Raw genomic sequence first — 26,020 nt, forward strand, 5'->3', positions numbered from 1 at the left:
TCCCTCAAACAAAACAAATGGTAGAGGTGCAGATCCTTAGCTGTATCACGGTCTGACTACAGTGATAGCTGCAGGTTTGCAGGTTCCAGTACTAATCGTTATGTGTGTTCACATTTTGGATCTCTTCCTTATTTCTTCTCCTACTTTTACCTCATCAGGAGAACGCCTGTTGCTCCCAGGGAGAAACAATGAAAAGTGTAGGGCCAAGGAATAAATGACAGGTTTGTGACAAGGTTTTGCCTTCACAGAGCAGTCTACCACTCTGAAAAAGGGTGATACAAAGTGTCGTATGATGCTTTTTTAACTTTGTCCACTGTGGGAACAGCTGAAGGTAAGGCAATAAAAGCCCAGGGTCTGTGCGATGTAAAAATGTAACCGAAAAAATCATTAATGAAAGATGATACATATTTATGTGGTGAGGAAATAGCTTGCAAAATATAAATGAAATGTAAATACCATCTGTAAGGTCCCTTTCAGACTGTGGTTCCACAATCACTCTTCTGGATTTTGAAGTTAACCAAAGCACATGATCCTGAGTTTCTGCTCTCTTTATGTTTCTGTATTAGCTTTGCCTGACAGTAGAAAGAAAAATCACAGATCCAACATAACAGTGAGCCCACACATTTATAATGAACAATCCCAAATCCAGAATGTAGCTTTGCACTGATTCTCTACATCGTACCATAGTGCTGTTGCATTTTTTAAATGCTACACTTTGTACATTAAAACCAGACAACATCAATGTAATTTGATTAAAAGGTGCAAACTGACTTCAAACTCAACATTTTCCATCTTCCACTGCTAAGGGTCACTCACAAGAAAATCCAACACCAGCTGTATTGGATTTACTGAACTGTGTATGGAGTTGCAAATGGCTGCACTATGCCACTAAGAAGCAGCCAGAGAAAACAAGCTTCTGGCCTAGAGGATAATATCATTTCTTGTCTGTGGGGATGTTAAATGATATCTGCACTGGTTTTCTATTGATCCAAAAGTAATGCATGCTATTTTATTTCCATGGAAACTATAAGGTACGAAATGTACAACACAACTTGATAGAGCAAATTCTCAGCTACAAAACACTATTTTTTTCAGCATACTCATCCCCACTAGCTATACTTTTTGCCAGCAATGAACAAGAGCCTGAATATTACAGTTAAAATCTTCACCAGCAGAAGTGACCCAGTATTACTGTTGTCACTGCTGAAATGCACCACCTACTGCCTCTCTGTGCTGCAATTGCTGCAGGTTTCACTATTGACTTTGATTAACGTTTCCCAGACCAGTTTCCCTTGATGCTGTTTTAAAACACTGTGACTTTGTATGAATGGTGTTTTTACTTTTCATGTTAGTGCAATATCTAAAGAACCTTGTCACTTCTACATTTCTGATGGATGTTGTTTCAATCTGCAACAGGTTTCAGATCTTATTTATATGAATAAGATGCAAATTCTGAAAGTGAAAGAAGCATCTGCTTTCCAAGACACCTACAAGGGCTGCTCCTAAAGTAATGCCTCCTATTTAGTTCTCTTGGCCTATGACATCAGAGGTGGATGTCACTGTCAGAGCAAGGGAGCTTGACCCATCCTACCAATATTCCATTACATTTTGTTGCCATGTGACTGATGGTAGCAAAGGGACTGTCTGACGAAATGGCATCTGACATGGAAGTGCATATGAAGCAAAGGTATGGAACTGAATTCCTCAGTGTGAAAAAAAATTGGGGCCCACTGACATTCATTGATGCGTGCTGAGAGTTCATGGAGAGAACAGTGGACGTGAGCACAGTGAGGTGGAGAGCTGTGCATTTCAGCATTGGAAACCACCACATATCATTAGTTTTGCTGCAAAGTAAACTAAATTCTGCAAGCTCAGCTACTGCCTTGCATTAACTGCTTTGTTACACTGCACCAATTCATCAACGGGAAGCACCAGTCTTGGTGTGGGCAGACCACTTGAAATTCTCTCCTACAGAAACAGCCCTCAGCACAACCACAGCTGACACTGCAGCGATGGCCAGGCAAACCGGAGCGACAGGGACGGAGCAAACCAAACCGGAGGGCAATCTCCTCCACTACGGTGTGAAACTCCTTCAGGAGTTGGACTCAATGATCCTTTCAGCTCGGGGCGATTCTGGAACTCTAAGAAAGAGTGGGCGCAAACACCGACGATCCTGTTTCACACCTGGGATGGATGGATGAATTTACATAGCCACTCAATTATTTCCATCTCCGATATTTCAAACACACAGGGAACATAATCAGATGTAAATTTTGAACAGCTCCCGTCGTAAAACATAGGCAAATTTACAACGGTAAGCATTCCCAGCGAGCAGCACGTAAACGCAAGGACTTAATTCGGGTTAAATCTCAAACTCAGCCCTGCTTTCCCAGCGGGGCAGCTTGCGAAACGCCTGAACTCAGCACTCTCACGGGTGCTCTTCCCGATTCCCCACAGCCGAGAAGGGCGGCAGGGCGACCGCACCACGAGGGAGGTGGAGGGCGGAAGGGCGGCGCCCAGCCCCTCAGGACGGCACCACCCCGCGCCTCTCCCGCCCGAGCCGAATTTAAACTGCGTTGCTGGTCCCCGCGCAAAGCACTAACGCTGGCCGAGCCCGCGCGCCTCTCCCTTCTCCCGCCCTACAGCCAATAGAAGAACCGCTTCGTCCCCCTCCCCGCCAATCGGGGCGCGGCTTATTGGCGGCTGCGAGGAGCGCTCGCCGTGCGCGCCCGCTCGCTGTGGAGCTGGGTGCCTGGCGCGGGGCAGCGCGTCCCCTCCTCCCGCGCTTTGTTGGTGCCTCGGCGGGCGGCGGCGATGCCCGAGTTCCTGGCGGACCCCTCGGTCCTGACGAAGGAGAAGCTGAAAAGCGAGCTGATCGCCAACAATGTGAGCCTGCCGGGCGGCGAGCAGCGCAAGGACGTCTACGTGCAGCTCTACCTGCAGCACCTCACCGCCCGTAACCCGCCCGTCGCCGCGCAGCCCGACTTCTCCAGCGACGAGGAGCGGGAGCCCACCCCCATCGGCGTCCGGGGCCGCGGGGCCTCCGTCGGACGGGTGAGTGCCGCAGCGCCGCGCTCCCGGGGCCCTCAGCCCGCCTTCCAGCCCGGCCGCGGCTCGGGGCCCGCCTGGGGCGCAGCGCCTCCGCCCGCCCGGCCCCGGGGCAGCTCCGCCGAGAGCGCCTGAAGCGCGGCCCCCGGCAAACAGCCCCACGTGGAAGGCTGCGAAAGAACAGCTTGTTTGTTTTGGTTAATGAAGTGCGCCGTTTCAGTACGGTCTGCTTAATGTAGCTGTCTGCTCCTACGGCTGAGCACGTGTTATAGAGCCAAGCGCCTCTGCTGTGCTGTTAGGTGCCTTCTGGACGTAGTTCTTAATACCGTGCGTGTAGGGGACAGGGCAGCTGGTGCCACTGAGTTCTTCTCCCTTTAGATATGCATGATTTTTCCCTTTCAGTTTCTCACGAGAGCTATGTAAACGCTCGCATATCATTTAAGCGATAGTTCAATTCATAAATGAAAAGTAAGCGTGCTGTCTGGCCTTGTAAGAGTTTGTCAGCTGCCGTTCAGATTTTTAGACGCTATGCTATTTGATTATATCTGCAATACTCCCTTTAAAAGTTCACCTGTAAAACAAGGGCACGGATCACTCTTTAAAAGATATTCCATACTTCAAACTTAAAAACAAAACAAAAACAACAGTCAAACATGCCAACAGTGCTTGAACTGATAAACTGAAAATTGCACCTAAAAGATTTCTAACCAAATGATTTGTCTCTTTCAACATCTGCCGAATTAAAACACTGGAGTTTACGTGGGAGAAATTGTATGCAAGACTTAACACTGAACTCAGCACTCCTTTAATATAGTGGTTTGCCTGTAGCATTTTTTAAGGTGCTTCCAAGTGTAATAGGATGAGCTTGAATCCAGGGTGTAAGCAGCTTGTGTTGGGAAGGAGTCCCTGGAGGTTTTGTTTGTTTTTCCCCTCCTTTCCTTTTTCCCAGGGCTTGAGCTTAAACAATTAGAGGTGGCTTTTCTGTTGTTTACACAGTGGGTGTTACTCTTGCACTTTTACTTTTGTTAACAATGTCTGTAAGGCTTTCTGCTGCTCTTGTGTTCATTTCAGAGCAGTAAATTCCAAAATGTGATGGATGGTGCTGGTGGCGGCTGTTTGGATTTAAGCGTCCTGCGTCCTATCTGTGGGACTCTGTTATGGAAACTGAGTGAAATATCTTGATAAGATTAAGAGGGAACAGAAAGAAAAGCATTTCAGACCTCTGAAAGAGGGAACTGAAAACGTGGGGCAAAGGGGAGGTACCCTGACTGCAAAGCTCTGTGGAATTAATATAGGAATGCTGTATTTTATCTAAGTTGTTTTGTAAGGCCTGGAAACAAAGGTGGGCTTGGTGTTCTGTTTTTCTTTCCTCTGTGCAATTTGATTGTTTTATCTCGTGTATTTCTTTTACGCGTATACTTAAGAGGATGAGAGAAGTTGGTACTGGGTGCCTTAGAAAGTAAGAGCAGTCTAATTTGTGGTGATACAGTAACGTGGATAGAAGGAACAAAATTGCAGTGCTCTACTTGTTCCACTTTTATTTGTGTTGGAGGTCTTACATACTGTTGTGTTGATTTAAGAGGAAAATGTAAACCAGGTGTTGTAAACCTTTATAGGTCAACTGCATGGCATCTTCCGTATCTTGTGGCATTCTAAAAGAAAAATTAAGAGCTGCTTAATTTAGAAGTTGCAGAGAACTCTTCAGTGCAGATGATGCAGTCGCGGCTAGTGTGAACTTGCTAAAAACCGTTGAATAGATTTGCATCTTCACAGAATCACAGAACGGCCTGGGTTGAAAAGGACCACTATGATCATCTGTTTTCAACCCCCCTGCTATGTGCAGGGTCGCCAACCAGCAGACCAGGCTGCCCAGAGCCACATCCAGCCTGGCCTTGAATGCCTCCAGGGATGGGGAGGGTTCTGGCCTGCAGTGATCTGTTATTTTTTTAAATTTCTTTAGATGTGGGTTTTTGTTTTTTAAAGACTTTATAAAATTAAAGGAACTTGATGCAGAAAACTTGTTCTCGCTGCTGGGTAAACGAGTGCCTGATGCGTGGAGGGGGAGAGAGAAAAGGAGAGAGAGAGAAAAGGCCAGCAGTGCGCTTGGAGCAAAGAGGTGTTTTGAGTAGAGAGGAGCGAAGTGAGACCTGTCGCTGCGTCTCGAGCTGGCGCTTACTCACTCGGAATACCAACACGTGCGGCTTTGTGCTCCCACGCGCCCTGCCTGCTAAGTCCCGTCTGCCGAGGTTCAGCTGTCCGTCGCTTCGCTGCTCCGATCGGGCCCGGTCTGCCGGCGCTGTGCCAAGTGCATCGCGCGCCTCTTCGTGCGCGGAGCTGAGCCCGGCGCGGCCCCTCCGCCTTCGCCAGCGCGGGGCGGGGGCTGGAGGGCGGGGCCGGCCGTAGAAGCCCTCCTTCCCCGCTCCGCCGGGGTTTCTTTTCCTCCGAGTGTTTTTGGGAAACGAGTTCGGCGCGGCGCTCTGAGCGTCTGTGCTGCTGCTGCTAGGAAGCTAGGAAGGTGGAACTGCGTCCGAGCTACCTGTCTTAAAACAAAAACCTCAGTATGCTGGTGATGTGAAGCTGAGCTGGTGTAGGACAAGTGTCTTGCATCCACAGTGATGTTGTTCTTGCTCGTGCTTGTTTATATTTCCGTTTTTTTTTTTTTTTTTTTTAATCCTGATACAGCAGTGAGCATACAGGTGATTAAGATGAATGTCTGAGCAGACCCAACTTTAAGAGAGTTTTGTTCTGCAGAGTGTTTTCAGGCCCTGGAGATGCTTTGGAATGGCAACTCTTCAGGCAGACAGTGCGTTTCTTTCTTTTCTTTTTGGAACCTGGTGTTCACAACGGAAGTATTTTAGCGTAGTAAGAACTCGTGAAACTCAATCTTTTATGAACTGTAATGTGGTGCAGCAAATTGCATGTACTGCAGTCTGCTACGCACAGGGTGTTGTCAAATACATAAAATTGACTAAATCAAAGTAAACTTAATTATTGTTTCAAAGATTTCACAGGAAAGCTCTTTCAGAGTATCTTTTAAAATGTGAGCACTTCTCTAGATATAATGGTTATCTGTAGTTTTGGGGCGAGGTTGGATGTGTATTTGCTTTAGTCACTTATGCTTACCATGAGAGGTAAGCATATAATGTCTTCAAATGATACTTCTCTGGACCTCACTTTCTGAACTCATCTAGAATATCCAGCTACTTTAGGCGTACTGGTGTGGATAGTTCTGTTTGTTCTGTTGGTTTTGTTTTGGGGGAGGCTGTTTTTCCCATTTCCCACAGTGTTGTTTGAGGACAGTGGCTGATACTGCAGAAACCTTTTTCCTGCAGGGGAAACTACTCTGTGTGGGTGCTTATGGTGTTGGTTGAACTTAAGCTGGATGTCAGGACAGCTATTTCTAGCTCAAAGGAGAAATAACTGCAAAATAGTATTTTTGCCTCTATAAGAGGTAGATGCTTTAAAGTCAATATCAAAAATATCATCTTGATGTTGCTGTCAAACAGGAGCTGTTCAGAGCTCAGAAGGTGTAGTTTTTCATGACCTCGCTTACTGGTGCTGTTCATATCTTCATGAAAGAACTTTATGAAACACTGAGTGAAATTCTGGGCTTCTAAAATGGTGATTTGGGAAAGATCACTCAGATGTCTTCTCACTTATGCTTCTAAAGGTGTAATGAGGACATTTGGATATGAGATGTCTATTTGTAGCTTTGTAGGAGACATCTATCAGGTAAAGATGTTCTTCATTTGTTTTAGTGAAATAGGCAGGTTTAAAAAAACAAACAAACAAACCCACAATCTAATTTCAGCTGTTAATGGTATGGCAGGAGTAATATCTGCAGCTGATATAATTGTACTGTCTCAACTACTTCCCTATTGGAAATGGGAAGAATGGTGAAACTGGTTGGTTATGAAGATGAAGACCATGAAAGATGGGATTGCATGCTTGGATAGGTGAGAGAATGTGAAGTTCATGTGCTGCTCAGTGATCCGCTCGGTGTTTCCTGTGTGGCTGTATCTCCTGATTATGATGTACTGTACAGATGTGACCCAGAAGACACATCAGCAACTTCCCTTTGAGAGCTTTTAATTGCTTTTAAGTTCGTGTCAGTTTCTCAAGCTTTGTCTCCCAGTCAGTGATCCACTGTCTGAGTGGTGAGACCATCTGTTAGTTTGATTTCTTGACTTGCTTGTTCTCTGAACTTCTACTCTTTCATCAGATTCTCTGGAAACAGTTCTTCACCATGCAATATTCACCTGCTTTCAGGGCAGATGAATTCCCTGCACTGAGTAAAATGGAATTTAGTGTCTGGGGGAGGAGGAGGAGGAGGCATAAGTCCATAATCTTATCATTTAGGACTGCTGCCTTACATAGACACTGAGGTCTGGCATGTCCTTGCTAGGGGTAAAAGACAGAATTCTCAAAGCTAACTTTATCAACATCTCTGGATTAGCTGCTGTATAATTTCCTTTCCATTGTTTATTTTGTCATAAAGCTTAGTAAATATAGTATTAATGTTCAGTCTTAAAATTATACTATGGCAGAAAATGTTTGTATATAACTGAATAACAAGTGCATGGGGAACAGACCTCAGTGTTTCAACGTGCAAGCCTGGCAACTGCAGTTGCTTATCTTTCCCAAGAGAAGTAAGTGTCACCAGGGGTGACACTGTGCAAACTGGAGAGTTAAAGAGCATCCTGTTGACATGATTTGGGCTTCTTTAGCCTGTCTTAACCTCATTCAGAGGAATAGTAAAGAAGCCCTGAGCCTTTCTGCTGCTGGTGATGAAGCTGCACCTGTTCAAGATTAAAGCCTTTGGATATCTTAATGTGGGTGCCATTTAACTCAGGATTTGAAAATACTTTTGATGTACCATAGCTGTTTGCATAATGACTTCTTGATGGTGTTACTCCTGCTTGTCTGGTGGATCAGTTTTGGAAGCTAGTGCAGGTAGCAATCAGGTCTGTCTGACAAACTGATCTGTGGTTGTTGGATTTCTCATCACCAGGAATAGTAAAGATGAGGTATGAATTAGCATAGCTTAAACTTTCTGCTCCTTCCCTGTTACTGAAGGAAGGTAGAAGGTTTCAGTGCAGCTGGATAATACTGAGAAGGTGACCTTTTCTTATTTTGTGTTTTCCTGTTGTTGTAGAACTGAGAGCTGTGTGGGAATCCCATTCTTATAATTCACTTAAACGTTCGTTTGAAGGGTTGAGTATCAGCTGATCTAAAACTGAGCGTGACAGGTACACTACCAAATTGCTATCTATTTAGTAGGAATGGATCTCTCTAGTGAAGTATGCTGATCCTCTTCTATTTTTTTCCCTAGCAAATGGCCACGACTGGATGTCTTTTTCCTTAATGCTGCTCGCTCTGGTTGGGATTATGAGATCTTCTGATAAGGATTTGTGAGTCTGGGTAGAGTGCTGCAAGCATATTTACAGGATTATGGGCAAAGTACCACCTTACTTCAGCAAATCCTGGTATTCACCACAATTTTGTTTTAAACGCTTAAACTTTTAATTTTTCAAGTGCATGCAAGATCAGGAATATATGGGTGTTCTTTTGTTTGTGTTGTTATCATTTCGAATGAGGGAAAAAATGATAAATTTTACAGTCAGTCCTTTTGGCCTGTCTCTCAGGATACTCTCATGAATAAGTTGTCGTGTACAGAAAGTGCAGTGGTGCTTTGTAACGTGATAACAACAGTGTTGTTGCTGAGATTCATGCTGTCATATCACAGACAAGACAGGAAAAAATTTTTCTTGTACCTTTTGCTTCTGGGACTGATCCTTAGTGATTAAGCTGCAGCTTTTTACTTGTACAAGTGAAATCATTTGCTTCTGCTTAAAGGGGAATAAGTGTTCAAAAGTAAAAATTGAAGACATCACCGAACACACGATAATCAGTGTGTCTGGCTGTAGTATTGAAAGGCTCATTACTTTTGACTCTTCATTTTTCTGCTGCCCTCCTTTTCTGGTGAGGCTGACTGTTCTGATGGTTTCAATTTGTGGTAACATGAAGTGATACAGAATAATATAACGAGAAATGGTATTTGGAAGAAAATACTACTGTTATATGTGAGTTTACTTGCATTGCTGGATCATATTACTGATAAGTTGCAGTACTGTCTGATGGAGATCTCTGTAAAGCATCTGGTAGAACTCCAAGTAATTCTTCTGCTGTGTATTTTCCATCAATACAGCTTCTTCTGTGACGTGTAGGTGATAGAAATCAATCATATCTTAAATGTGGTTTCCAGTTCTTTAAAGAGGCATTGGAATGTCACTTCCTGCACCGTGCTAGTTTTCATATGAAATACAAAAGTATTATTCTAGTTAATCTGACCAGTGATGTGTGTGAACACTGGAGATGTCAATAGTCAGATCCTAACAACAAAACCCAGCGTATGTTTTGAAGCTCTTCACTGTTGCAACATTTCAGTAGTCCAGGAAGTCCAGAGATGAAAAATCTTATTAATACAATAACACCACTTTGTGGTAAGTGTAACTAATAGGTTAAAAGTAAATACATTTTTCTGCTTGTAGCTGCTAGTTACTTGATTTTTGTTACAGGACAAAAGGGTCCTGTTATTTTAAAAGCAAATAAGATATTTTTTCATGATAAAGGAATGGAAGGGCAGATTCATACCTCATTTCATCAGTCACTAGACAAACTTGTCACTGACATTTTTATCCCTTCTTCAGACTGCTTGGAGACCTTTTCTTAATTTTGAGAAACAGTACAAGTTCATGGGGATTCTGTTGCTTTTCAACTGTTAATTTCATCATGCTAATGTTATAACAATCCAGGAGTTAAAGAAAGTCTAAGTTAATTAGGGAGGCATTTACACTGGAAAATCTTATATGGTTGCTGTTCAGCTTTAAAATATCAAGAATAAGCTTGCATGCAAACCAGTGGTAGAACTGGCAAAAATGCCTGTCTAGTTCCTATTGACTCATTTCGATGATCTTCTTACAATCTTCTAGTGCTGTCTTAGTAAATGTATCAAGAAAAGAGCTTTTAATCATGAATGAATGTTCATGATTATCATGATACAGCTTATTTGCATTTGGGATTTTAGGGTTTTCAGTAAGTAGCAAGAGACCCTGATAGCTCTTCTGAGCAATCAAGTTGAATCCTATTAAGTGTATTATTTGTGTATCTGTTTAGATACTACAACTTTGAGATACTGCTTTGAAGTAAGTTGTATTAGTTTCTTTTCTGTTGAGCAAGCAATTCCTAAGCATTTATTCTGCCATTGTAGCTCATCACCCTCTTGAAGATCTTGGAGCCTGGGAATGTCTGTGGTAGCAACATTTGTTCTACTTGGGAAGCCTTTGTGATCATTCTGGATGTTGTGGAAACAGCTAATTTGGGAGTAGCATCTTGGCAGGTTATTTTGATAACCATCTGCATATGGTGGTGTGTTGCCAACTGTTCAAGAAGTGTTGCCAGACTTGTTTGTAGGATTCGATCAGGATGCAGTAAGAACGACCTGAGGAGATAGGCAGGGTATTGAAAATTTGGGGGTGTTCTTGGCTTTGCCACTCCCTCTCTCATTTCATAACATCATGTAATCTCCCAGAGAATGTTAGTAGAAGAGGGGAAATAGGGATCTGGGGGACTTCATTGGGAGTGTGTGGTTACTGAGGAACTACTTCCATAATCATAGAGGAAGAGGTATTGACCTGCTAGGTAGAAGGATAGTAGAAAAAAGCCAATGGAATGTGAATATTTGTAGTTTAGAGTAGTGTTGGATGAACATCTACAAGTTTACCTCTCCAATCATTGGACAGCAATCCTCTCCATTTGCATACCTCAAGTTAAAACATGGTCAGAATAATGAGTAAGATATTTATTATTATAGAGGCATCATATAATGGGCATTTCCTTTTATGATAGGAAACATGTTTGTGTGTTATTTCATAGGTGGTGTATGCTTTACTTTTAGTTGGGAACAGGTAGGAGAAGAATATGACTACTTTTCTAATGGCTCTCTTAGCTGCCTGTGCCCTCAGAATAAACACGTGTTCTGCGTTAACTGGAAACATTCTGCCTTTTGTTTTCACAGAAAGCCACAAAGAAAACTGACAAACTCAGGGCAGAGGAAAAGGATGACTTGGATGTAACAGAGCTCAGTAATGAAGATCTTCAAGAGCAACTTACGAAGTATGGAGTAAATCCTGGCCCAATTGTAGGTATGTCAACTAAACTAAACTTCAATGCCGAGTAGTCTAAGGTTCTTTGATAAGGTTACTTGTTAGTACCAATGCTATTGCAATTTTATTTTCCACTGAAGATGTTTTCATTGAACTAAATACATTGAAAATGCTTGAAGCATTTTCCACATTCTTGTGAAGGCAAATTCGCAGTTTATTCCCCTTATGTTCTAGGCTAGCTATACTTGTTTCAACTCCTTTTCTGAAGCTATGCAACTATTAAAGATCAGCACTGTGGAAATTAGGTCTGATACAGAGGTTGAGATCTGGAGCCTGCCTAAATAGCAAGTATACCTTACATAATAATTTAAGATCTGAGGGCAGAATGAGCATGGAACTTGTTCCTTAGGGCATTTCCTGCTCCCTGCATTCAGCATTAATGTTTTTCTTTTTTTTTTTTTTTTTTTTCTGGCCCCTTAACCTTGCATTCCATCCTGTACGCTGACCTACTTCAGCAGGGTGGATGGCAAAAACTCCCAGCTTAGTCCCCTGCCTTAGGCACTCTCCTGTAATACAAGATCAAAGGTCCTTGCCTTTCAGATTGGGCACTGGCCTGATGGCAAGATAATTTGATTTTACAACTCTTCAGTAGGAGATAGTTTCATCTAGCACACTGAGCTTTCTGTGGAATGTGTTTGAAATAGAATGGAATTGCCAGTAATAAAGTCTGGAGTCTTGTGTGTGTTCAAATAATTTGGTGCATAGTATTTTCTGTTACCTGTTTCTGTATGTTTGCTCATTCAACCTCTTTCTCTTGGGTAGAGCTCAAAGCTCCTGGAAAATTCAAGTAACTATGCAGTCCCCTAGAAATATGTTCAGACTTGATTTTAAGTAAAATCTTCAGTTCCTACAGGGTGTGGATTCTGTTGTGACAGCTGTTTTTTATATATGTGTAAAGAAGACTTCTCAGAAGACTTCAGATAAGCAGGACTTTGCTGTTGCTAGCAGTGCAGGCACTGGTTATTTCTACTTTCTGTTTTTTTGTTAGCACAGTCCTGATGTGAATGTATGTGACAGCTTTTTGTTTTAACTTCACAGCTGGATACAGGAAACAGAAAGCTTCGTTCTTGTTGCTTACTTACACCACCTGTCATGCTTATTGGTCTGGATTTGAAAGCAGGGCAAATGTTAAACTAAGGAGAGAGATGTTAATTTCAGGATAATGGGGCTAAGATGACAGTATTGGAATCTGCATGGATGCTTGCCTTTGCAGTATCAATCTCATTAAGTTTTTGTGAGGGTGTGACAACTCATGTCGCGATGTGTGAAACAACATTATAGCAGATTGAGTTACCCTCCTGTAGATGAATGCTCACAGCAGTAGGTGTACCAACACATCTCTGCTTGTCAGTTCTCTTGAACCAAACACTCAAGCCTTAGAGGTACAATTATATACCTAGATATACATGCTGTGGGTGTACAGACATGAAAAATACAGAATAAGTGTATGGAAATTCCTGAGGAATACATAATAACAAAGTTCTAGCAGTCAGGCCATGAAAGACCAAAGCTGCATCTCTAGCATGTATCTTTTGCTACAGCTACTACAAGGAAACTTTATGAGAAAAAGCTGTTGAAACTGATGGAGCAAGGTCCAGAACCGAAGACACCTGTGCCTCTCCCAGTGATTTCTTCAACTACTGAGAACACCAGACAGAATGGAAATAATGATTCTGACCAATATAGTGACAATGAAGAAGGTAAGCCTGAAGCAGAACTTGCATGCAAACTATTCAAGTTACTTATGAATAACACCTGGAGTAGAAGAAATATCTGAAGAGAGCATGATCTGCTGTTTGAGGCTCAAAGATACTGCAGTAGACCATGTTGTTTGTATACTTCATGGAGTGCTAACACAGTGACCCAGGAGGTGTTCTGGGAAATGAAATTTTATTAGTAAACTGCTCCTTTCTTATTCGTCCAGTTTCCCTACAGATCTGAGCCTGTAAAAGTGCTAGGTGGAGAACTGGATATTAAGTGTTCAGTGTTCTTTGCACTTCAACTTTGAGTTTCATCTTACGACACACACACAGTAGTTACCTCTATTTTGGGTTAGTGTGTCAGTGTTTAAGTTCATGCTTCTAAACACAGTTTAATTTCTTGCAGACGGTAATTCCTCTTATGCTCTGTTCCTTAGGGACCTGGAGCGGGTCGACTGATTTATCTGGGTGGGTTGGTGTGTTGTTCCTACTCTTTTAATATTAAGAAATGATAGGGGCTGGAGAGGTAGAATCTGAAGCACACCATGTATCTTACAAGAAGTAACGGTGTATGCTTTCAAGGAACATCGCTTTAGTTAAAGTAACGGCAATCTGATACTGGTTTCTAAGTGGAACAGCTGAAATAGTCAAAGATTGTTTGCCTGAATTATAGGACTTTTTTTTTTTAAGGACAGAACTCATGCATTGGGTCAGTTAAGGTCATTCTTCAGAAGATTGTGTTCTTCACTAGGGAAACTTAACCTATGCCAGGTTGTTTAAGGAAACAGTAGTCCATGAAGTTTGATACCTCTTCAGATTAGTGCAATAAAATTCATTTAAACCAATTGCAGTTTATCGATCAGTGATGTTATAGAAACCAGTTTTTAAAACTCATTACAGATCTAAAGACTGAGCTGAGGCTTGAGAAGAGAGAACCTCTGAAAGGCAGGATGAAGACTCCAGTAACACTCAAACAAAGAAGAGTTGTTGAGCATAACCAGGTATGTTTCATTTAGTGGCATCTAGAACAGCCACTAACTGCAGGCAGTGTACTCACTAAACATAATCGTGTGTGATATGCTGTTCTTAAAAATTTGGTGGTGATCTTTGTTTTAAGAAAGCCTGTTCTAATACAGCATGAAAATCTTGTGAATTAACTACATCTGCTGCTTTTTGCCTATGTGTTAATGTTCAATGGTCTGCATGGTCACACTTGCCAGTGTGTGTAGCTCACCTTTGAGGGAAAGCTCTAGGTAACCTTTACCTTTTCAAAATCTGACCAATAATAGGCTGGAGGTACTGATGTTCTGTTGCATATTTATAAATGACTTAAAAGGAGCAATTTCCTAAAAATAAATAAAATCTGAAAATATTTTGTGTGAGAAATACTTTTAAATACTCCTGTACATTGTATTTCTATGTATTTTTAGTGCCTATCTATAGATAAACAGAAGTGTGTGTACACTGGTCTGTTATTGTGGTTTAAATGTAACAATCTATAAAATAATGCATTTTTTATAGAGATGTGTGTGTGTATATACACATGCAACATCTCTGGTTATCTATAGAATGCTTTCTCCTCGGCCACACTTAGCAGCCTTACTAGAATACACATGAATTTATTAGAAAACTTCTTAGAAAAATAACTATTTTCAACTTCAAAGTATGTACCTCTTGTCCTTTAATATTGCCATTAGTTCTCTTGGCCAAAGGAGGATTTTACAGAGGTGCCTCAGGCTTTCAAACTGCTGACTAAATACTGGATTCAGTGATTGGTGGCTGATCTGTTCTTATGATGTGACAGTGTCACTAAATATCCTGCTGCACAGCTTAGATTACTTAGGATATTTACAGTGTTACTCATCTGACCAATAAGTAGTGGAGTTATGCTACATTAAGAACTTGTCCAAAAAGCATTCAAGAGGGGAGCGATCTGACCTGTTAATAGCCTGATATTAGCAGATCAGAACGTTAAGAGAGTAGTCTTTTCTCAAGATTGTATAGGATGGTAAATTCCATATTGCTCCTATTTAGGTGGAATATAACCTAAAGCAGGTAATGCACAGCTCTGTGTGTTACAGTTACTGGGTTCCTCAGCTACTTCTGCTTATATTTAACTGTATTCTTAGGGGTGCAGACTAAACGTATCTTTCTTCTACAGATCAAAACAAACGCACAGTTCAACAAACAAAATCAGTGTTCTTTAACATAATCAATTTGACCTCATGATGGTCTTTATAATGGGCATCAGAATCATAAGGTTCTTCTGTTTTAGGAATTATTCTTTTCTAAGTCACTGTCCATCCAAAAATCCCTGCTAGCTTCAGTGTGGTGGAGGTGTTTTATTTAGCTGTCAACAAATCTTTGTAATCTTCAGGTACCTGCTTCCTTTTTTTGTGTTTTTGTGGTATTTTTTGGTGGAGAGGAACTATTCAATTCTTAAATATAATTTTGCTGTAATAAAACTAAGTTATTACTCTATTTGCTCTTGCAATCTTTTGTCTGTGGTATAGATGTAATATTTTTGCAGTTTCCATATTTTAAATACCAGTAATTAATCAAAGGAGTATCTCTTGAAATGCCATCTTTGCGGATTAGTCAAAATGACAAATTCTTGAAGAACCCTGAAGTTTGTTAAAGCTTTTGCCTTTAAACTTGTGACTGCTGCTTTAGGAAAAAAAAAAAACCTTATTTCTTGAGTCAAAGAGAAAGCAAAACTCAAAATGTTTTTGGCTAGCAAATAAAACTGGAAGATTTGGAAGATGGTAACCTTTATTTCTTGTGAAATGGGATCTCTAGATTGCATCTAATTCTGCAGAATGAGTATGGTCACTTGACACATCATTTGCAACTTCTGTTTGCTGTCTGGCAATGAGTCAAAGATTGAAGCTCTGAAGAGTGGTGGGGCTAAACTGGTTGGCAGTGTGATGTGAACAGCTTATTAGTCACTTATGGATCCTATGCTGCACTATTCTTAGTGTAGATGTACGCTGTCATCTGGTGCTGAAGGCTTGGCACTGGTGGATGTTAGTGTTCGTTCTTATGAGTGCAAATAAGAAGTCTATAGAGGTCAGTGTAAAAACCAGAGGAGGAGGTGAGTGGGAGGCATTGACATGTCTTATCAGCTGGTTAGCAGCAATGGGCCAGATGAATTTGAGTCCTGCCCTTTGTGCCTCATTGCCTCCTCATAGTGAACTAAGTAAGTTGGAAGAAAACACTAACTTTGAATGTATTCTGCCAGGCAGGTGAATATAGAGTTAGATTTGGGGAGTGTGGGCTTAAGGCCACATAGTAGGTGAGAAACAGGTGGATTAAGCCATGTAGATGTTAAGGAGTCCTTAGAGCTTAGAATTATTTGCTCCTGTGACATTTCTACAGTGGCATTCTGGTTGTGCTGTGTTCCCCTACTCTTCTTTACTCTGTTTTTTATTACCTGTGTAACGACTTCATGGATATCAAACATGCATGTTGTAGTTGCTGACATACACATCTATTGTGTGTATGCCATACGAAAAGTACAGAACTGTTAGTTGGTAAGTGATAGATCAGGTAACATCATTACCTGTGTCAGTTGAACACGTGTTCTGAATGATGCTTGTAAACATCATTATTATGCTTCTAAACATCATTATTGCATCTTTCTGACTATATACCAGGGTACTGGTGTATCTAAATATTACACTTCAGTAGGGTTTATTTACTTCAGGTATTTGTTGTAGGATAAGCTTAGAACACCTGTTCAATTAATGATGGAGATAGCTGTGACTGAAGACATAAATACTTTTTTCTGGTCTATTGAATAGACTCTGCTGAAGTTGGGATGGGTCTCATGCAGTACACTTAGTCTTGTCCTGGATTTTTCATGCAAGATTTCCCTGGTACTTAAAATGCATGACTTTCAACCATCTGAGGAACTCAGTACGTAGGTTCTTACTTACTGAAGATGTCTTTAGAAAAAAGTTCCTAGAACTACTAACGAAGAGCTCCCCCTGGAGCTCTCCATTTGTAGGACAAGAAAATTGTCTTGCATTCTTGAGCAGAATTAGAGTCAACCTTCTCTGAAATTAGTGGTTTTTTTTTTTTCTAAAGCTTCTGAGGAAGAACACCTCAAATAGAAAGAGGTGACATGATAGAATGTTGCTAATTAAGCTTTTCTTAACAGGGGGATGTGAGAAGCTAGTATCTAGTGAATGTGTAAGCAGGGATTAGGAGACCTTTAATCAGAAATCTGTTTAAATTTGAAAGTATCAGAGACATAGGCTGAAATATATAGTTCTGTATGAAATATCTGAATCTATTTGGACTTGAGATCTGTTCATAAATATGTATCATTCAGTTATCAGACTATTTCCGTGACTTTGAAGTATAGCAAAACACTTGTGCTCCCTCTGCTGGTTACGTAGTAGCTGTAATACTTCTGTTCAAAGTTATAAAGCTGCTCAGCTTCTAGTTTCACTAGAGTACCTTCAAAAATACACGTGGGAAAGTGAGAAGGGTGGTGGTGTACTTATTTATTAAGGGATAATGAAGTATCTTTCAGCCTATACTCTGAATGCACTGTTTTGTGGGCTAATTCTTCCAGTGAAGTTATTTTGATGTACCAGTCTGTGTAACTTCCATCAACACCAAATGTAACTTTCAAAAACTTGGTAATGCACCAGTGCAAGAGATGCATAGATTTCATTATTGACAAAGGATTTTTCTCTAATTGTTTTTAAACAAACAAAATCCTAGGTCTATTGTAGAAGAAGCAGGCAGTCTCTTGTCTCCCTTTCCTTCTAGATTTATGCTTGGAATTAGATTTGAGGAAGATTTTAAGCATAAAACTTGCAGTAAGGCTGTGGGAATTGATCTATGCTTCTTTCTGGCTATGAAAGTCTGGCACTTTGCTATTATTTGGCTTTATTATGAACTGTTTTAAGCTTGGCCGTTTAAACCCACAGTTGAGTGACTTTTATCATTGTGGAAACTTCTAAGATTGTAAGAACATCTCCCTTTTCCTCTATCTGGAGATGAGATCTTGTTAATATGGAGGTGTCTGTGTCTGAATTGTCTGCAGGAGAGAATACATTTGTGGGTTGAACAAATTATTGCATTCTGCTTATAATCATAAGTTGTTGGTGGTTTTTTTTTTTTTTTTTTGTAGGGAGGTAATGTAACAAGCCTAGAAGTCAGCATATCCACTCTCTGATTTTCAGTACTTGAAGCATCAGTGATTTCATGCTATTGCAGTGAGAAGATCAACGGTTTTTACTGTTAGGTATCATCCATTCAGCTCAGTATTTGAAAAACAGTTGACTCTAAGTATTGTAGTCATCACTGCCCATTTAGCTAGCTAGATGTTATTGGATCCAAGGTTACTGGGTTTCTTCAGTTTGTTTTCAGTGTGGGGTGTTTTGCTTTTAGTTCTAGATGTTTGTTCTGGAATATGTATGCTATTTTGGCTTTTGGTTGTGTGTATCCAATGTTGAGAGCTGGCTTTCATGTATTTGATCATGTGTTTGATACTTGAATAGACTTATTCTCAAGATGAAGTTACTGAGACTGTCTGGACAAGTGGATCTTCAAAAAGTGGACCTCTTCAGGCATTTTCTAGGGAGTCTACAAGAGTGTCAAGAAGAACACCAAGGAAAAGGGTGATGAGAGGCTTTTTATAATAGAAAAGCTTATTTTTTTTCACTATTAGGGTCCCAGTGGCTATTTTATTCAACTGTTTTCTTTTGTTTGTTTTAAACAAACAGGTGGAAGCTACAGTACAGTTGCCTGTAGATGATGCTGTTATATCAGAGAGTACTCCCATAGCTGAAACTATATTGACTGCAAGCAACGAAACCCTAGTAAATATGCTTAGTAAATATATTTAATGAATAATGCAAGTAGTATTTTTCTGTAATACCTGTATAACATGCCTTGACTGACAGAATTGTTTTAAACAGGCTGTTTTTAAAGAAACTAAGACTTCTTATATTCAGTAGCTGTGGAACCATATGTTCAATAGCTATATTAGTGCCTAGTGGTACTCACTTTGAGGTGGGACTAGGTAGACACATAGTTTCATGTCTTTTTTTTGGGCGGGGGAGGGTTGAGAAGATCTGCTTCAAAATCTTACATCTCTTCTTAATTTATGTATAGGATATCTGCTATATCTGCTTTAAAGCTTGGCTTTTCTTGTGAACTAATTAGCTTCTATGTTTCTAAGTGGCTTAAAATAAACTATTTAGAATATAAGCATTGCATTTCCTTTGCTTATTTCAGAGTATCTGTTACATAACCTTCAGTGAATTCCTAACACGTATATATTTGCTGCAGATAAGGGTTTTGTTGTTTAGTTCTGTCTCCCTTCCCCATTTTACTTTGTGTTTTGGTTAATTCTGAGTTTGAACAATTTTGAATCTCGGCAGGTTGGCAATAGGGTGCCTGGAAATTTCAAGCATGCAGCTCCTACATTGTCAATCAGTGAACCCTCAGACATGCCCAGAAGAACACCAAAGAAACCACTGATGACAGCTGAAGTAAATTAAAACTTAGACTGTTATTGCTTACTCTCTTTGAAGAAGGTTCTTGTGTGTATGGATTTATTCTGTAGTACAGAAGGGGTGGAGGGTCTCATTGCCCAGGTGGGCGTGGTAGTGTAACCAAGCTAGCATTGTCATATGACATCAGAAAGAGTGTATATATTTTTCTTATCCTTCCTTGTTTTTGTAAGGTGGAACGAATCCTCCTTTAGATTATTATTTTACCTTACGTTGTGCAGAATATACTTTTTTTCTTTTGAACTATATAAGCAGTTCAAAGAGTGAAATTGTTATCTAGCTCTGATCTTATAAATCAGCATATCGTGGAAAAAAAAGTGCCTTACCTGAAGGACTAAAGTGGTGGGGTTACTTGAAATCAAACATCTGAATTTAGAAAGCAACTGTAGATTTGTTAGCTACCAATAAAGAAAATCATTCTTATACTCTGTTAGCCTATTCAAGCTGTTGAGATTATTTGGATAAATGTCTAAAGCACTTGAGAGTATGTGTAATAGTAGTTATTAATGTAGTACTGAATTACTGTTGAATTTTACAGTACAAAATAATAGCTGGCTGAATTTAAATGGAGTTCATTGCTCCACGTAGATATTTATATAAAACTTGCATTAACGCTTGTGAAGCCTGTTCTACCAATGGATCTGAGACTTATTCCACAGGCTACTTTATTTGTTTATGAGAACTACTGCAGTTTAGGCTTAATTGTCAAATAAGATGGTTGTGGAAAAAGTTGGTATTTTATTTCAAACTGCATAGTATTTCACTGTACTATGGCATTGTCTGTTACAGCAGAAAGAGACAGATTGCCCACATCAGTGCTTGGTTAATCATGTTGGCCGCAAACACTCCTATGATGTGCTCAACACAGCCATGATAGAGGTGATTGGTTAAGTTTTTTGATCATCTAGATCATTGGCTTGCAGATGTATTGCATTTATGACATATTCTTTATCTTAAAGGAAACTGAGGAGAGCAGTGAATACATTGAGACACCAAAAGTGACCAGACAGCTGCCAATAATTAAGGTTAACTAACTTTTAAAACTCAGGAATTAGAGTTCTTAAATGTCACTGGGTGGCTCAGATGCTTCCTTACAAACTGCACGTGGTTATGGACACTGAGACAGTTAAGCAGGAGCCTATTGTTTTGAACTGTGTTAGGCTGATAATGGTTTTTGTTTTCCTAGGTGCCGGAGAGAACTCATACAGAAGAACGAAGAGTAGAAAGGGATATTCTGAAGGAAATGTTCCCTTATGAAGTATCAACACCGACAGGAATTAGGTATTGCTGAAGTCTGTGGGGGCTTGTTTCTCACTTGTTGAGAACTGTTTGAGCTGAGGAGGGTCTGTTGATTATATTGCTAGATTTCAGAGGAATGGTTTTGCAATTCTGACTTAGTGCCAGTTGAGACAACTGTTGAGCTCTTCTGCATACGTGGTTTTATTAGCCAAAAAAGCCTTTTCTTTATTTGAAGTTGGGGAGCAGGGGACTAGGGAGTAGCATTATAACATAATTACAGTAGTAACTTGCTGGAGGTTAAATGGGAAAGACCTCTCCGTGGCTCCTAGTATGTCTAGATTACAACTGTTTTAGTCCCTGCTGTTAGTTAAGAGAAGGTCTCCCAGCATAGATTTGAGATTTTTTTTTAAAGCAAAAAGTAATTTTCAAAGTCTTTTTCTGTTATGTAATTGATCCTATTGTAGTCAAGCATTACTGTAGTGTGAATAAAGCTGGCTTTGTGAACAGAAGGACTAATACTGGAAACGTAGTGCTTTAACAGAAAACTGGAATAGCCCTCTAGATAACTAAGCAGTTGGTACAGCTCACTGCCCCCCTTAAGAATATTGGCTGCTACTGCATACTGATGTCTGAAATTGGGTGGGGGCTGTGGAGTCATAGCTGTTTTCATTGGAAATCTTCCTAAATTTGTTAGGAAGCAAAAGATGATAGTAATGGATAGAAAAAACTAAAATAAAGAAAACACAGCATAATTTCTAACAAAAACAGTGCAGGCAAGACTTAATTCAAATAGATTAATTACAACAGATTCTTGCAGTGTTCCCTTAATCCTTACTGCCTTATCATTTTGCACAGTGCACTGACTTGAACATCAGTGATGTTTTAATGGCCTGAGACAATTTTAGGTTTAGAAGTCCTGGAAAGACTGCAGAAGTGATCAGTTAAAATACAGGTGAAGATGCTTCATGGCATTTTATTTCTTGTCATAATTAGAGTATCCACATAGGCCGACATAAAGTGGCATTTGAGTGTTTATTTAAAGGGATATTTATTTGAACTCTGAATGGTTAACCTCAATCGTATGCTATTCTCTAAGGCATTTGTAGACAGGTATTTCAGGTACTCTGTTCACTGAAAATAATTTATAGTTCTTCAGCTATGCTAAGATTCTCTTGTATACTTTAGATTGCTCTTTCAAACACAGGTGTTTTTTGTTTTCTAATTAACAGTGCTAGCTGCCGTAGACCAATCAAAGGAGCTGCTAGCCGGCCTATCGAGCACACTGACTTCAAAATGGATGAAAGTTTCTTTAAGTATGCTCCAAAATATAGTACCTCAAGTGACATCAAGTCTGAGAAACCTTCAACAAAAAAAGAACGCTCCGTTCCCCTGTGGATAAAAATTCTTCTCTTTGTTCTTGTTTCAGTCTTCTTGTTTTCAGTTTATCAGTCGATGGAAACTAATCAAGGAAATCCTTTCTCTAAATATATTCAGATGTTCTCTCAGGACGGTGCCAAATGAGTATCTTTCTGAAAGGCACACCCGATTTTGATCTCCTGTTTTTAATTGTAGAGAACTCTCCTGCCCTCTCATCGGCTCAAGGACTACTTATAAATGATGTGATTGGAACCTGATAAATTTGGATAAACGAAGCAAACTAATACTAAATGGACACTGGTAATTTTCTGGACTTTGGACTAGTAGGAGATCACTTTGCCATAGGAGTAACATTTTTTTTTTTCAGGTCTTTGAACTTTTGTAGGCTTTATTTTTTTAATGTGGACATCCTTTAAATTCATTTTTGAGAAACTGTATATTTGTTTTTGCGGGAACTTGGAAGCTGAGAAGGGCAAAAATGTACTAAAATGTGAAGCTGTGTTTTTAAAGCTTTTTCATTGTGCAGGAAAGAAGTTGTACTTTTGTCTTGGTAGATCTTGATTATGAAGGGAGGAAGATTTGTAACAAGGGAATGAGGGAGATGCATTTTTGTATGCATTTTTCAGTAACAAATTAACTGAATTTGATCTCTTAGGAAGTAGGGAGAGTACAACAGGCTTTTCTGTAGGTTACTGTAACTTTTTAGTAAATGTAACTGTAAACTTGTTTGCATTTCTGTAAAAGTCTTGGTATCATATTAGTAACTGTTTAAGTGTAACATTTAAATGTATCACTTCATTTCAGTGCTTACAGTGTTGTAGGAGTTCAATATAAATTGGCAACAGGTGTCTTAGAGGAACTTATTTATTAGTAATATGCGTGAAAAATAAAAATTGCATCAAATACAATTTGCTACTAAATACTTTTTTGGGGTAAAAGTTGTTACCTAAGGTAGTCTAAATTCCAACTTTTAGCAGTGGTCTTTTTTCTTAATGTAAGGTCCTTCCATCACAGCTTTGTGATTATCTTTGAATATTCATGTAGAGAGGTATTCTCAAAGTGTGAAAATTCCATATGAAGTTTTATTCTTATATGAAGAGGGCATTGCTGCATTTTCTTCTACAATTTCATCTTCTGAGGTGAGATTTACTACATTCATGCAGTTGAGTATTTTTCTCAGTGGAAGCATGCTAAAACACTCAATATTGTATAACTTAGTTGAGCAGGCAGCTGACTTCACTACTACCAATGAGGAGTGATAAGCAACAACTTTTAAATTGAATGTATTCATTTTGATGTGCTTAAATCCGCAGCATACAGATGTTCAGTCTCATTGCTTCGTACAAAAATGCAATAAAATCATACTTATTCTTGAAGTGCTACTTATGAAAAGCTGAGAACTTTAGTTAATGGTCTATTTTTACTATAGGTACAATTATTGTGTAGACTAGATATGGGAGAATATTACTTTCTGTGACCTTTGGGACAAAGATGGTAATTTGTAGCAATGCTATAGGTTTCTTCTGTTAAGATTTAATGTTTTTTTCCTTTATCTGCTTTCTGAGTAACCCAATTAGCTGAACTTGTGTCCATCCTATAGAAAATTGTAACTCATGACATTCACTTTTTTGGTGTCAAACTGCAGAAAAATAAAAATGATTTTAATGTGTGTGGATTTTCCTTACCAAAATAAATGCATTGCTGGAAAGAAGAAAGCAAAAGAAAGTCAACCCGTGCATCAGTCGTTGTGTTCTGTGCTGCTGTGTTATTTCATCTTTATGAAAGTGGATTGTTCTGGTAGTAAAACTAGAGCTATCAACAGGTGGTAAGGGAGAATAGTCATAATACTTGCACCGTAAATATTACCACTTAAATATTTGGCACCATTAATCTTTAGCATATGTTATCATTTTAATTTGAACAGAGGAAGTTACTTATTTTTCCGTACTCAAGGAATCTCCTTTTCGTTTTTCATCCTACTATGCAATATATGTTAGTGTGAAATTATCTTTTCTAGCTATATGAAATACCTTCAACCACTTTCAGGGATACTTGTTGTTTTTAAACATCAATAAAACCCAACAACCTGCAATGCAATTAAATGCCATCTTTTTTTTTTTTTTTTTTTTTTTTTTTTCATTTATATGCTACTTGAGGGATTCTTCAAAAGATACCTCTCAACTTCAGTGTTACTTCATGGAAAGTAAAGATTTCTTCACATAAGTCCTTAATCTGCATGCAGTTTGTTGTTGGGAGACAATGTATCTTACAGGAAAAAAATATCTGTCTTCTTGGGGCATTTAATATTGTGAGAGCTTTACCAACACTGCTAGAGCCAGTCAAATAATTGCATGGGTAACACACGTAGTAATAGCACAAGTAGCTGAATGATTGAATGTGCTTAAAGTATCCGAAATACCACTGTCTAAATTATACTGAAGTATGCTCTGTTCTTTATATGAAAGTGGTGAAGTGCTGCACTTGTACTTTTCCTTTAAAAAGAAAAAAAAAATAACAAAATTCCTTGGTTTTTTTAGGCAAAATTGGGTTAAACTTTCATCAGCAGTAACAAAATGGAGCAGATTTGTGGACTGGTACTTGCTTAACTTTTTCTTAAGCTTTTTCCCATTAAACTATGTGCTGATCATGTGCATCAAGTCTCAGGAGTCTGCTCTCAAGCCGTGAAGCGCTAGGTGAAATTGCCAGCATTGGAACTTAATTTTATGGTACCTGACCTATTGTAAGGCTTGGGGAGTTTACTTAATACATTAAAGATCCTCCTTGAGAGTTTCTTGTCTAAGTTAGAATTCTGTGTGTGGTTTGAAATTTAGATTGTGCTTAAGTAAGAAATGATGTGAAGGAATGTATTTTTTTTTTCCTCCAGAGTTTACTTGCTAGCAGTATATGTGTACTGTACAACAGAATGCTGTGTGTTTTGTAGTGGCACAACCTACAAAAGTCCCCATGATAACAACAGTCCTCAGTTTGTGCAAACAGCTTCTCAGATGATTCTGTGGATGGAATGTCTTTGGAAAAATAAAATTGATTTGTTCAGATTTAGAACAGAGGAGTCCAAAAATAATGTCTTTTATAATGGAGCTCCATAGGGAGGCATTTCAACAGGAAAAAATGCAGATGCTGCAAATGAAGCTTGGAAAATTGTGTGGGGTACATTGTCTGGTGTTTTTTGCTTGCTTCATCTGACTGTAATAGATAAAGGGTAGGTTGTGATGTTTAATTTTAAAACCTTGTTTATGAGCTTGTTTTTCAGCATAGTCTTAGTTATCATAAGAGATCTGACCCTATGGGCTTCACTAAAATGTTAGGTCTGTGGAAAGCTCTTGTAAGACAGGAGCTAAAGGGGGAGGAAAAAAAAGTGAGTGTTAATAACAGAGAAATATGGCTAGGAAAGCTTTGCAGTGGCCAAACTGGTATACTCCTATCTACCCAAAATTTGAGAAGATACAGACAGATTTAAAGAGAAGAATTTAATTTACAGTGACTGTTTTTACTGTGAATTTGAAAGAGGCAGACACTAAAGCATAGTCTTGAAAGACTATTTTCTATTGCTGCCTTTACTGTGTGCCAGAAATCAGATTCCCTTGATCAAACTGCAGGCTTCTGCTATTTTATTCTTTCAGGTCTAGAAAAATTGAAGGGGTTTTCTGCATAAAATGGAAGGCATTCAGCAGAAACACGTGTTATTCCTGTACTTTCACTAGGATGTTAAGCTCTACTCTGCTCTTTTGAGGCCCCATCTGCAGTACTGTGTCCAGGCCTGGGGCCCCCAGTACAGGAAGGACGTGGAGCTCCTGGAGCAGGTCCAGCGGAGGGCACTAAGATGATCAGAGGGCTGGAGCACCTCTGCTGTGAGGAAAGGCTGAGAGAAGTGGAGTTG

At 39.7% G+C, this 26,020-nt stretch overlaps 1 protein-coding gene across 7 annotated transcripts; it reads left to right on the top strand.

The window, feature by feature from the left end:
* The first annotated feature begins 2,609 nt into the window (after positions 1-2,609).
* Positions 2,610-23,852, top strand: TMPO (thymopoietin). 7 transcript variants are annotated; one of them, XM_048958840.1, is made up of 11 exons: positions 2,610-3,054; positions 11,126-11,252; positions 12,815-12,973; positions 13,874-13,974; positions 18,490-18,609; positions 18,715-18,810; positions 19,375-19,485; positions 20,296-20,385; positions 20,466-20,531; positions 20,693-20,787; positions 21,975-23,852. In XM_048958840.1, exons 1-11 carry the CDS (start codon positions 2,815-2,817, stop codon positions 22,264-22,266), a joined length of 1,497 nt encoding a protein of 498 aa, XP_048814797.1. In that variant the 5' UTR covers positions 2,610-2,814; the 3' UTR covers positions 22,267-23,852. The 7 variants fall into 7 exon arrangements, with proteins under 7 accessions (XP_048814797.1, XP_048814805.1, XP_048814809.1 ...); XM_048958848.1 differs by lacking the exon at positions 20,466-20,531; XM_048958852.1 differs by lacking the exon at positions 18,490-18,609.
* Positions 23,853-26,020: the final 2,168 nt, after the last annotated feature.

The sequence above is a fragment of the Lagopus muta genome, chromosome 1 (genome assembly GCF_023343835.1).
Source record: "Lagopus muta isolate bLagMut1 chromosome 1, bLagMut1 primary, whole genome shotgun sequence".
In the NCBI taxonomy this organism is placed as follows: Eukaryota; Metazoa; Chordata; class Aves; order Galliformes; family Phasianidae; genus Lagopus; species Lagopus muta.